Here is a 14266-nt window from a genome sequence, read left to right on the forward strand (position 1 = left end):
AACAGAGGAGAGGTGCAAAGAGCTTCTCTCTGTGAGTAAGTGTGGTAGTGGCTGATGTAGGTGATCTTTTCCTCATTGATGGGGCAGTGGAGAATGACTGCAACATTTTGAGTTCCTGTCTCTTTTTCTGCTCTTTTACATGTGGTAGCCATTTTCTGTTATGCCACACCCCTACAGCAGCCATTTTGTGACTGGCACCCAATTCAAAATATGCCCACTGGCCCAAAAAGACTGCTGTAACCAGACACTCTTCACATCAGCTCTGCAAAGACTGAATTACAATAATCCATATGAGTAAGGCATATATCACTGTGGCCAACTCTGATATTCCCAGGAATGAGTGTAGCTGGTGCTCTGGCCTTAGCTGAAAAAAGCTGGCATCCAACCTGATCTGCTCCTTCAAGCACTCTTTGGTGTTGTGTCTGTCCTCAGGTGGGAGGCTGTTGTCTGAGAAGGGAGAACTTTGAATGACTTGATCCTCACTCTCAAAAGCATCAGGCAGCCTCCAATCTGAGAAGGGGGAGTTTTGAAGGAGCCAGAAGAGGCTGATATTCCCTGTATTCCAAGGCATCCCTCCTTTCCCCGCTAAGCCACCTCTGGTCCAGTCACCTCTCTTGCATTCACACACAGCCAGGATCCCCTGCAATAGCTTTTGGAAGCCTGCCACACAGGACCTGGTGCTCTGCTAACAGGTGAAATGATCAGAAGAAAACAAAAGGTTGAATGATGATTGACTGGTCCTGTGACATCACTAGAGTGAGCAAATCCATAGGAATTTCAGCAGAGCTTGGAAAAGTTACTTTTTGAACTACAACTCCCATCAGCCCATTCCAGTGGCCATGCTGGCTGAGGCTGATGGGAGTTGTAGTTTAAAAAAGTAACTTTTCCAAGCTCTGAATTTCAGCAGGTGTAACTCTTGAAAGAGCCAGTGTGGTGAAGTGTTTAAGTTGCTGGACTATGACCTGGAAGACCAGGGTTTGAATCCCCACACAGCCATGAAGCTCACTGGGTGCCTTGGGACAGTCACTGCCTCTCAGCTTCAGAGGGAGGCAATGGTAAACCACTTCTGAATGCCACTTACCATGAAAACCCTATTCATAGGGTCACCATAAGTTGGGATCAACTTGAAGGCAGTCCATTTTCCAACTCTTGAAATGTGCAAGATCACCTGCACCAGCCAAAATTCCCCTCTGTTACCCAACGATTAAAAGTACATAACAGGTGGCCTTTTCTCTTTTGCAACTGACCATTGTAAACATCACTCCTAATGCAACATGTTTACTCTCAACATACAGAATAATGACTAATCTTTATTTGTGCAGATCATGAGTTTTGCCCATAATCGTTATGAATTTAATTTATTTCATTTCATTTTTTTATATTATTAAGTTCCAGGATACTTGTGAATGTATTTCTTTTACAGAGTAACCTACAGGGACAAATCATCCAATGAATAAGCATATCATTATTACACAGCTTTGAAATTATTGGGTGTCACAGAGGTATTTGAGAGCACTTCACAATTCACTTTGCCCCCTTTAAGGCAATATCTAATTGGTTAAACAATTTACGTTCAATGCAATAAATGGGAAACTGGATATATCACCACCACATTGGATTCAAGTTTCACATTTGATGAGGCTGCTTTGATTGAGATTTAAAGCTTTCATTTATCTCAGCAGGATGAAGCACCCTCCAGTGAATATTAGAAAAACTGTATTTTTTGGTATTCATGGAAAATAGTCGATTGAAATTCAGCCAAACAGTAAACTAGGTATTGCTTTGTTTAACTGTCTGGAAAAGGTGTGAATTTCTTAATATATATATTCCATATGATTTATATTCTTGTTCAAAAGGTCATATATATTCCTTCAGATATGCACACAAATGTTTTGCACAAGGGGGCAGCAACACTGCTCATGCAATTCATCCTCTCCATGAACTGAATGGGAAAACATATATCCATTGACATAGCAGAGTCTCCATTCCTGATAGGGAATTATAGTTTAGACCGCAGTCATTTAAAATTTTAAACCATTTAAAAACAAAACAAACAAACAAGTTGTGGAAATTGGTCTTAATACTATGGGGGGGGCACTTTTATGGCCTGTATAATATTATGAAACTGTCCTTATCTGGATCTTCCAAGTAACTCACTCAGCAGTTTCAGTATTTAGCCCTGAGCATGGCTTTCCACGATTTTGGGCTGTGGGATTGTTACATTCCCGTCTTCTTGTCCGTTGTCTCCCAGAACTTGCAGACCAGTTGGACCAACAGCTCCAGTTCCCATCTACAGCAACATCTGGAATAATGAGGAATAAAATCATGGTTTCTATAATTGTATTAAATAATTGGGCAATGGCCCAATGTCAGTCCCACTTTATATGATTCTTGTCTGCTAGCTTTCTTTATTTAGGTATTCTTACATAGGGTTCTACACTTGCAATGTGCTTGGATACAATGAGAATGACCAGGCATCAAAGTGGTATGTTGAACAGCACAGCAAGATTACCATGATGTTGAGAACTATATCTGAATCCAAAAGGCATTTCATTATCATACATACTACTACTGATTCATGTAACATTTTGCAAGTCTTGGGACATTATTCAGGGTGTAGCAACTTGAAATCTTATTTCATAAAGGTGCTTTCTCAAAGTCAATTCATACTGAGGCATAACTTCCTCGTACCCCAACACTTAAAAAATGGCCACATAAATATACCCTTACTCAGCTTAAAGGAACAGGCAGTTTACATATGATATGACTCGGGATGCTTCAAGGTGGATGTTTGTTTATTGTGGGATCAGTGCTGCTTATGCATGCAAGTTATTTCCAGCATCCGCATGCCATCTTTGGCATCAAAATGGCAATCAGTAACCTCTCCCCCAATTTAATCTAGATTTACTCTTGCCATGGGGACAAAAACCCTTTTTGCCAACAGACCATTTATAATATGAAGCCCCTAACTGGAAGCATCCTGCGTGCCTCTACATTATACTGCTACCTTCTTTTCTAAGGCTATCAGCATGTTGCTGCAATATTGATACTGAGCCATATTTTGAGATGTGTCATGGTGTAGTGCTGTCTTTCCCAACTGGGTGCCTTCCAGATATCTTGGACTGCAATTTGCATAAGTTCCAGCCAGCATGGCCAGTGGTCAGGACCAATGTAATCCAAAACATATCAGCTTGGGGAAGGTTAGTGTAGTATTGACAGCAGTGTGGTACAGAGGTTATAGTGTCAAGCTAAGGAAGTCTTGAAGCTCACTGGTGATCTTGAGCTTGATCATCATCACTCAATCCAGTCTACCTGTCAGGATGAATGGATGGTGAGGTAAGGAATAACTATTTAAGCTACTCTAAACTCCTTGAAGCAAAAATTGTACATAACTAAAATTAAGAACAACAGCAGCAGCAGCCAGCAACAATGAACAACAATTGGGCCCTACAGAAACATGTATGGGAACCCTTCAAAGCTCCCCCTTCTAAGTTGGGAAGGCTGCTAAGAATGGGAAATGCTCCCCACGTTAGCAGAGGGAGCTTTGAACATGCAGATGGTCCAGATGATATCAGTCCATGTTTTCAAAAGGTGCCTCTCCTCAGGCAGGGGATTGTCCAGCCCAGGGCAGGGGTCCACCTAAACAGGGTTGCCAAAAGGTTCTTGAAGGCACAGATCAGGTGGACTGTCAGCTTACCCAACCTCACTTCAGATCTCTCCCTTTTCAGGTGAGAGGCTGACAACCATTGAGGAGGGACAGCTTGAACAGCATGGATTGGCAGTCAGCTGGCCTGATCTGTAACTTCAAAGGTTTCCTTTTTCAGGTGAGAGGCTTCCCTGTGCTGGCAGGGGGAAGCAGGCAGGCCAGACTAGTAACAAGTAAGGAACACATGGTCCTAGGACATCTCAGGATTTGTGTGGCACAGGGATATCCAACATGGTGCCCTCCAGATGTTGTGGGTTATAACTCCCACCATCCCCAACCCTTGACTATGCTAGCTGGGGTTGAATAGAGGTAAAGTCCAAAACATCTGGAAGGGACTTGGTGTAGCACGGATATTCAGAAGAACATGAACATTGAGATGCAACCCCACCAACCAAAAATGCATCTTGTAGAATTGGATTTACAGAGCTTCGGCTAGGGGGTGGGATACAAATGTAATTCATAATCATAATCATAATCATTTACTTCAAGATAGCTTTTTAGCTATGTCAGAAAAGGACTCAAACTGCTTTGGATACTTTAAATATAAAGCAGTGCACAAATACTTTTAAATAAAATAAATAAATGCAACCTTGCTGTATATATGAACATAATTGTGTTTAACAAAACAGAGGTTTTTATTATATTAACAAAACGTTTCAGCTTCCGCCTTCATCAGCTGCCAACATACAAATGCTGTTACCAAGGTGGCAGTTATAGAGCTTTGAGGATGGAATGCTCAGAGGGGCTTCACTTGCAGAAGCTAAGTAGTGGTGGTACTGTCCTCCAGGTTCAGGCCATGTGGTGCCAATGTGTCCAGAGAGTATATCCAAAAGTTCTCCCTTTTAGTCAATGCTGCTGGATCTGCTGGCATCTCTATCGCTGTTATGGAAAAGTCCAACAGGCTGTGACCCTCGATGTTAAAATGCTTTGCAACTGGTTGCTCCACTTTTTTTGTTAAGATACAATACTCTCTGGACACATTGGCACCACATGGCCTAAACCTGGAGGACAGTACCACCACCACTATATATATATATATATACACATTAATGTTAATATCTTACCTGTTCTTAGTGTGTTTTCACATGCGAGACCTCGATGTCCTAGGGGGCATGTACACTCACAGTGAGTTCCTGAAAAACATTTTAGGTAGAATCAGCAGTACTTCTGAATCCATTTTACACACACACACATGCATGCGCGCACGCACACACACACACATACAGTCTCTAATGGAGCATCTGAAGAGTTTCATACTGCAGGAGGTATTGGAAGCCATCAGTACTGTATCAGGTCCCCCCTCCTGTTGCTACTGCTCCAACCCAGCCCTTCCCAAAGTGGCAGTAACAATGCAGGAGAGCTGACACTGCGCTTGTGGAAGAGGACTACAAATGGGAGTGCTCCTCACTTGTGTCTCAGTACAATGTTGAAGGGATGCTTACGTAGAGCATTGGTCTTCAGCTGGTGGGTCAGGACCCGCTACTTGGTTGTGGCCTGATCTAACAGTAAACAAAGAAAAAGGTCCCCATTTATTTCATGTTTTGGTTGAGGATGGGTCTGAGGCTGAAAAGTGCTGATCTGGAGCAGGCCTGCACAACCTGTGATTCACTACGTCAAATGCAACCCATCAACAATGTATAGCTATCTATCAGGGTCTTGGTATGCCTCATGCTTTTTGCTGTCTGCTTCAAAAAAATGGGGTGGGGGAAAGCTGTCAGAACTCCTGGCACATCACAAATCATGGCTGGTGAACTGTGTCCAATTTGTGCTGCATGTATAAAAGTCCTCATTCCACGATGTCTGGATATACGTGTTTAATCTTTGAGCATTACTAAGCTTAGCTGATACAAAACAGAAGCAGCATTGTGAGAGGTGTAAGTTTCATGACATTAGAAATGAAGGCAATTGAAGGGACATAAATCCCTGCCCTAAAGCAGCCTATATAATTGGACAATGCAGTCATCGCATTTGTAGTATGCCAAAGAGCCCAAGTGCAAGCAGGAGTCATCAGGATTCAATGTGTCAAAAGTGCTTGTAGGACTTGTAGAAAGTAATCCAGCTGTCTTCTGCATGGAAGCTACTTCAGATTTCTGGCATACTCAGGTAGCATAGTAACACCTGTAGATTTCATGGCACCAGCACCCACCTTCTCCTAATTCCCTACTGCCAACACGGTGTGTGTGTGTATGTGCATGTATGCACTAGGGTTGCCAGGTTCATGGCCTGAGAATGATCCTGTATCTTTAGGAGAAGAGAAAGTCAGCCAAGTGCAGGTGTTCTTGCAACACTGTAATGGGAAAAACCACAAGGTGGAATTCTCCCTCCCCCCTCCACAACTTTTAAAGATACAGAAGACCTCTTGGAGGCTGGGCCTGGCAACCAAGAGGTCTTCTGTATCTTTAAAAGTTGTGCAGGGGGAAGGGAGAATTCCACCTTGTGGTTTTTCCCATTACAGTATTGTAAGAACACCTGCACTTGGCTGACTTTCTCTTCTCCTAAAGATACAGGATCAGTCTCAGGCCCTGAACCTGGCAACCCTAGTATGCACACACACAGAAAGTATGAGAAGTTTCCTAGATGGACACACCATTAGCAAGACAAACTGACTAGAGCAGCCTTTGCCAACCTGGTACTCTCCAGAAGTTTTGGACTACAACCCGCCTAATTCTAATTCCCATGTTTTAAATCCCAACTCCTGTGTTGACTGGGGCTGATGGGTGTTGTAGTCCAAAACATCTGGAGGGCATCAGGTTGGCACTCAAATTGTTACAGATATAACCTGTATATGCCCTATGTGTTTTCATGCTGATAGGAACAATCTTTGCATTCAAAAGCCCCCCCCCTTCATTCTCTAGCACTTTAGCTAAAATGGGTATCAGGCAGTATGGAGGGAGAGGGGAGACTGCAGCACAATGATAGTGTCAAAGATTGCCCCCCTGGGATTCCTTGACCTCAGCACCCCAAGGGGGTTCTTTGCTTCTGAGAACAGTCCCAACACCTTTGGGTCTCTGCTTCCCAGGCAAACTCTCCCTCCTTTCAGGATTAAGTCATGGTAGTAACTGCCATCACCCCTTTTCCAGCTTTCTACTCTGAGGAAGGGGACCTCAGAGCGCCAACAGAATTCCATGACAAGACTACTTGTTATAGCCTCTACTCTGGAGCGTTAAACCACACTAATCAACCTTAATCAGTAGCGTTCAGCGATCAAAGACTGGATTTAGAATCACTAGTTTTCAAGAAATACACACCAGTTAAAAAAGGGAAGTTTATTCAAAAGAAAAGAAAGATATATAAAAAGAGAGCAGCTTTTGTTTCCTCAAAGTTAATCGCCCCAGCAGGGCTACACGAGATACATTGGAATAACAAAGGTGAGAGATTCAATACAGACAAAAGAACACAACAAAAGCTTCCTAGTCTAAGATTTTCTACTCACAGTATGGTAGCCTGGTTCCCAATGGCTTTTTACTGGAAATCCTTAGACGAGTCAAGGTAGATGGAAATAGGGAACAACAACTGAAGGATCATCCTTCATTTTTATGGAGTTTAGTGGTCAACAGGGAGGGGGGCCAATTAGCCATCCTGGGGCCCCTTCCGTGATCCCCTCCTTTGAAGATAAGAGGGGCCAGACATCCTAGGTGCCCCTTCAGTGATCCCCTCCTTTGAAGATAAGGGGGAGCTAGACAGTCCCACCCAGGGGTCCTAATCTACAATACCCCCTCTTCCTCACTTTTGATCTCAGGAAGCAGATAAGAGATAACAGCTAAGGTTCAGTTGCATCTTCTTGACATTTGTAAATTGCCTGTCTGGCACTGTGCTGCGGGTCTTCCTCAGCTGGGAGTCCCAGGGATCCACAAAGCTCCCAGAATTCCCTCTGGTTGAACCATTTTAGCTTGACCAAAGATAACAAAGGTAGCTATTCTTGACAGATAGAACCCATTCTATACACACAGAAGGTCCCAAATCTCTGGCATCTTCAGTTAAGGAAGGTGATATGAAAGACCCCTGCCTGAACCCTTGAAGAGAGCTCCTGTTAATCAGAGTTGGCCCTACTGAGCCAGATGGGCAAATAGTCTGACTTGGTATAAAACCATTTCCCATGTTCCTGTCTTTGCATTGAGACACTGCATAGCTGCTTATAATCAGCGTAGATAATTCTTGATCTGTCAGTAGCCTCACTAAGTACAAGACAGCTTCATGTGTCCAAGCTACTAATTTTATTACAATTAAAAATTATTTCCTCCTGTGCTGTGGAGCCAGTGTCATCTTCAAAGCGAAAGCAGCCCAAAATGGGAATAGGGGAAAGCGCTCAATGCAGAATCTCTGGCGATGATAATGATAACAGTCTTTAGCAGTTGCAGATGGCATTTCATCTTCCAAGAGCTGGGAGAAGCACTAATTAATGGCCAGAGAGCTAGTCAGCTTGCTAAGCTTAGCAAAGCTATTTCCGAAAGAGATTTCAAGCAGATTGCAACTTTGTGTTTTATGCATAATTGAGTTGGAAAAGCCTTCCTAAATGTAAATGATTAAGATTACATTCCACTTGCCAAAGTAGTGCAGTCCATTATCTTGATGCGCTGCCCATGAAACAATAGTGACATTTAAATGAAAATCTCATCTTATGATATATCCTTCATAATATTTAATGGGAAAATGAAGACAGTCAGGGCAAAGCACGCACTCTGATCACCGATATCGGACAAGAAAGGTTAGAGGCCAGATCTTACCTTTCAAAAAAGGGTTTCCATTGCCCTGGCACTGAGCACAGTGACAGCTACTGGTTTCCTGTTGGAATTCTTCCAGGGCTCGCCTCAAGTTTTGTTTCAGAGTATTTGCATTTGCAAAGGTGGTCGCAGTCACTAATTCGTACAGCGGCTCCACCTATATTGGGATGAAAAACACGGGAACATGCTGTGTATACAAACAATATGAGCAGGACAAATCAGAGGTTGGAAGCTGTTTTCGTGCTGACTCACACTGTTTCCTCATCTAGCTCAGTGCTGCCTACGCTGACTGGTGGTGGCTCTCCAGGGTTTCAGGCAGGAGTCTTTTCCAGCCCTATTGGAAAACTGAGCCAGGGGTTGCATGTAACATGTGTGCTCCGTTACAGAGCTTTCATGGCCTTTCACTGTCTTTTGCAACACAGGGCATGCTTCCTACACAGGTGTCCATGTACCTACTCCAATACCTTAACACAAGCTTGGAAGTGTGAAAACTAGCCTCCTCCAAAGACTGCCTGATCTAGTGCAGGATACCATGCACCTGCATTGTTCTGCCTCTTTACCCAAGATTTGCCTTGTGGGGGTGACCCTATTCCCAGGAGGGGTCTATGCTGGAGCAGTGAACCTGTTCAGCTGCCCTTCTGGGGGGAAATGACATGCCGGCCACCAGGCTTCACGCTGGACTCAGCGAATATCTGAAGTGATGACAAAGATGGCGAACAGCCACCACAGAAAAGTGGTGAGAATGCAACTCCCCATATCCTAGGGTTAGTTTGAAATGTGAGGCAAGGCAGGAATGTTGGGCTCCCTTCTCATCACTCATTTGTGCGAAGACAGAGACATGTACAAAACAATCGTCATCACCATCATCATCATAAGGTGGCTCTATCACCTCAGATTTGTGTCAAGTGCTTTATGGTATGTTTAATATTGTATGCACTGCCTTGAAGTTGTTGTTTTTAATTGTAAGTGGTATATAAATATTTTTATTTATAAACATATTTGTATACCACTATTTCATTTAAAAATATATATATATCTATATCTATGTACACACAAACACTGTATAAACATATATATAATAAGTGACATCAGGAGAATGAAAAACTGGACAGGATAACTTCCTTGTAATGATGTTGGGTCTATGAGTGTAAACCACAGAATAAGGACTAGCAGAAAATATACATTTAGTCTGCAGAGTCAGTCAGGTGGTTGCTCTTCTGACTTAGGCCTTCCTTTGCTCCAACATCCCCAAGTGATTGCAGGGCAGGAGTAGCCAAAGTGGTGCTCTCTAGATGTTTTGGACTATAGCTCCCATCAACTCTGACCATTGGCCATGCTGGCTAAGGCTTCTGGCCCAGTGTCAGTGGTCAACCAGGTTAGGCAATGGCCAAAAGTGTCAGGGACTCAGAAGGCCCCTCACTGGTCTGACCCCGCTGTGCAACTACTCACTGCTCTCCCGACTAAGCCCCCAAGCAGTTGTTTTTAGGGAATTTGGCCCAATTTGGATTTGATACAGAATTTTCTATTAATTTACTTACTCTCTATCATTGCATATTGGATTGTTATGTTGCAATTTTCTGTGGCTATTTTCAAATTTGTTTGTTTTAAAAAAATCCACCTCTAAAATGAAGAATGATAATTTTATCGATATTTCCTTTATCAACATTTCCTTTCAAAATATTGATATTTCCTTTAAAATTACCAATATAACATTAGAATAGGATTTCCATGCAAAATTCATGAACTGATTTTACAGTTAATACCTGACCTCTATCCTCACTCCCAAATCAAATTTTAAGAGCTACTGTTTAAACCAGAGTTTGGGGACCTATTCTCTGTCAAGGGCTTCCTTCCCATGAGGCTAACCAATTGGGGGTCACTTGTTGATGGGTGGGGCCAAACAAAGCTCCCTGTTTTCTTTCTTTGTCTGCTACCACCCTTTCTCTCTCTTTCTGAACTGTCCTCTCTCTCCACCAAGTGAGGAACAGTTTGCTCTTGCCAGACATCTCAAATTCTTAGTTTACAGAGGGGTTTTGAGATTAGGCTGAGGGCTATTTGTGGCCCTAGGGCACCAGATTGCCCATCTTGAGGTTAAACCCTTAGGATTCAATCCAAAGAAGTGCCAGTGGGAGGAGGTCAGTAGAATGTGATTTTCCCACCCCTTCCCCCTTCAGAAAAACCTCTCCTAGGGGCTGGGGAACCTCCTGAATGGGATGCAGGGGTATCACAAAAAATCAGGTGAAGGCATCTTCTTTTAGAGTTCCCTGACCCATAGGAGGAGCTTGGGAGCTCCTTGGGAAAAGAGGAGGTGGGAAGACACTCCCTACTGACTGCTTCCAAGCACTTCTCTGGATCCAAGCCTTAGAAACAAATGTGAAATTTTGAAAGTTCCAAAACCAATGTGAAAATTTGAAATTCATATTCTGAAATGTCAGCGAACTTATAAGCCTTATTTCCCAGAATGTCTTGGAGTTTGTCAATGCAGCTATGTGATTGCTTAATGCCACCTTCATCCGGATAATTTCAGGGTTGTACTGAACAGCATCTCCCCACTCTTGCATCAGTTCTGCAGTTGGCAGGTCTTTGTAAGCAAGGGTTGTAACATGCTCGCTTGCACCTCCACGAACAAGGGCAACAAAGTCTTCCACAAATTTCTTTTCTGCTGTGTTTTCTGTAGAAGCACAATCAATACATCAGTTCAGTACATCTGTGGGTTTGCATATATATATATTTATAATTTGATTTCTGTAATATTAAACAATGACTGACATGAGTGACTAGATCTCCCACAAACATAACACTTCAGAGGGAATGATGGCTCCCTAATAGGGAGCCCAGGATGTTTCAGGAGTAACAGAAAGGAAAATGAATAACCTTTCACTTTCCTACTCTCTAGAACAGCCTTTCCCAACCGGTGTGCCTCCAGATGTTGTTGGACCACATCTCCCATCAGCCTCAGCCATTGGCAATGCTGGCTGAGGCTGATGGGAGTTGTGGTCCAACAACATCTGGAGGCACACTGGTTGGGAAAGGCTGCTCTAGAACCTAAATAGAAGTCCCTTGGTTTTAAAACTCCCCTGGATATAAAATGCTCAGTTGAACCTAGCAAACTTCTAGTACTATATAGCACAGCAGAGAAGGCCTGGGGAGGGCTCTCCTTCAATGCTTCTCTAGTCTGAACAGCAGCACAATATTCCTGTTCCAGGCTGTTCAGAGGTGTGAAGTGGAGCATGTGACATCACAAGACTATGTAAATATATAATCCTGGTTCTGTTGATGTTTATTTGCTAACATATGGACTTTTTTGGTAAGTAGAGAAAGGAGGGGTAAAATGGAATGTTAGGGGGTGAGTGTTTGGCATGAACGTTTCTGATTGGGTGCTGGTTCCTCCAATGTGGAGGAGGAAATGAGTGAGTGTTTGTGTTTAAAATATACCAGAGGTTTTGTCAGAGTGTCAGTTAGTTTTATTCTGGAGTTTGGATAGATAGTTAGATTAGGAAGCGGGGTAAAGGGTGGAGGTTGGTCTGGGAAGGAAAGAGATTTAGTTAGAGAGAGTAGTATAGTGATGTATTGTATCAGACCTTATTTCTATCTGTAAGGTTTAAAAATACTCCCCTGAAAATAATATCATTTTGTTTTTTATTGTTCCATATGCATGCCTATGCTTGGTTACTGAACACCATAAATAAAATCAGTCAGGGAGGTGGTGAAGAAATAAATGGTACTGAATCTAATACAATCTACAGTGTCTCTTAGCAAATACTATAAAGGTGTTTCATTCTGAAACTGGTGGCAGCTTTATAACTTTAGGGTATACACATACAGCCTAGCAATAAATGTAACCACAATGGGTTAGGGCTGTCCAGGATCACTCAGAGATCAGGGTGGCATTCCATCAAGTACCCAAGCTGGGAATGGAAATATTGCGCATAAGGTAGGGAAATGGTGGATAGCCATGTGTAAAGGGTCAATTTTAGAGTGTATAGAGGCAGGCATCTCTCTCATCTGTTGCAGGATTGGTAGGTGGGGACACTGTAAAGTTGTGATGAATGTTCACTTGTATCACCATAAATTCAATGTTTTTCAATAGACAGAATGTATGCATTGAACAGTAAGTAACCAAGGAATAATTCAAAGTCTTATGCAGTCGTTTTTTAAATTGTATATGTGGGGGTGATGGGATTGGTTGGCCAGTGCCAGTTCAAAAGCTTTCCATTGACCTAACATGCTGGTATCGATTCAAGTTCGTTCTTTGTCTGCAAGCTACTGCTTTTACTTATCCATCCTGCCCCCTCAGAAATATCTCTGCTATCTTTTCGGCACCTCTTGAAGACTTTCCTCTTTCAACAAGCCTTTTAAGTTGAGGCCTATCCCAGTCTGTGTCTGTGTTAGAATTGCTTTTAATATATTTTGTTTAATAATATGTTTTTAACCCTTTTATTTATTTATTTTTTAAAATATGTTTTTAAAGCTTGTTTTAAATGTTTTTAATGTTGTTTTGTTTTAATGTATTTTAAGGTCTTTTTATGATGTTTTAAAGTGTTTTTAGCATTTCTGTTTGCCACCCTGGACTCCTGCTGGGAGGAAGGGCGGGATATAAATCAAATAATAATAAATAAATAAATAAATTGAATGAAATATTGATAAATGTATATATATTAATAACAACATTTTAGACAGATTTTTTTTAAAAAAAATCATTTCCAAAAATAGCCATGGAAATCACTTCATAAAAATCTGTTCCACAACAATAGCAAATAAGTGAATTAGTGGAAAATTTGGTACCAAATCCTAAAATTGGGGAGTTCTAGCACATCCTGAGTGGGGAATCATGATAATACTAGTCAGCCCCACTCTCTGAGTGCACCTGATGTCCATGCACTGGACGGCATATTTTGATAAGTGCCTTGTGCACATAGGTCCCAATGTGCACAGGTCCAAGTTGCACAATCTGCACACCACAAATTTGGAATGTACAGATTGTGTGATATGAGCCTATGCATGTGGAATTCTTATGCAAAAACAACATCCAATGAACATATATCAGGTATGCAAAGGACATGATATGCTTTGCGTGAACATATTCCCTCCCTCCAACATAGCTACAGTTGATTACTGTACACTGTATGACTACTTCCTAAAGGGTGAACTGACTCCATTGGAAAAGTGTTGCATTTGTGATGGTGGGAGGCAGTATGAAAATTGTAGCTATGAAAAAGGTGGTATCTGAGATGTTCCATTCATACAGGCAAGTCATCATTGCGGTCATCAAATGATGTCTATGCATGTGTGGATCAGTTCTTAGTGAATCAGCAATAAAAAAGGTAAAGGTGTCCCCGCACTTGTAGTGCAAGTCGTTTCCAACTCTTAGGGTGACGTCTTGCGACGTTTACTAGGCAGGCCGTATATATGGGGTGGGATTGCCAGTTCCTTCCCTGGCCTTTCTTTACCCCCCAGCATATGCCGGGTACTCATTTTACCGACCACGGATAGATGGAAGGCTGAGTGGACCTCGACCCCTTTTACCGGAGAGTCGACTTCCTCCTTCCGTTGGAATCGAACTCCAGCCGTGAGCAGAGCTTTGGCTGCGTTACCGCCGCTTACCACTCTGCACCACGGAGGATCTGAATCAGCAATACATTGCTAATTAATGCAGCTATTTTCATAATGAACAATGAAGATTCAAGAGCCAACTGTCAGGTTTTTGTAGTTCTAGGTAGTTTTCCCCCTAAATATCATTATGCTGGTGTTACTGGTTCAAGAAGATGGTAATGGAAAGATAGTTCTCTCATCCTTAGTTTCATTATTTAACACAGAAATGCAGTTACTTGTACCATGG

At 42.4% G+C, this 14266-nt stretch overlaps 1 protein-coding gene across 1 annotated transcript in view; it reads right to left on the reverse strand.

Annotated features, from left to right (window-relative positions):
* Positions 1–1290: 1290 nt before the first annotated feature.
* Positions 1291–14266, reverse strand: part of C8B (complement C8 beta chain) — a 51678-nt gene continuing 38702 nt past the window's right edge. Inside the window, exons 9-12 of the mRNA XM_061633166.1 lie at positions 10935–11098; positions 8431–8584; positions 4771–4839; positions 1291–2302 (exon numbers count right to left, since the gene is read on the reverse strand). Coding sequence (XP_061489150.1) covers positions 2154–2302; positions 4771–4839; positions 8431–8584; positions 10935–11098 — 536 coding nt within the window. The 3' untranslated portion in view covers positions 1291–2153. The remainder of the gene's footprint in view (positions 2303–4770; positions 4840–8430; positions 8585–10934; positions 11099–14266) is intronic.

This window comes from Rhineura floridana, chromosome 6 (assembly GCF_030035675.1).
Source record: "Rhineura floridana isolate rRhiFlo1 chromosome 6, rRhiFlo1.hap2, whole genome shotgun sequence".
Taxonomy (NCBI): domain Eukaryota; kingdom Metazoa; phylum Chordata; class Lepidosauria; order Squamata; family Rhineuridae; genus Rhineura; species Rhineura floridana.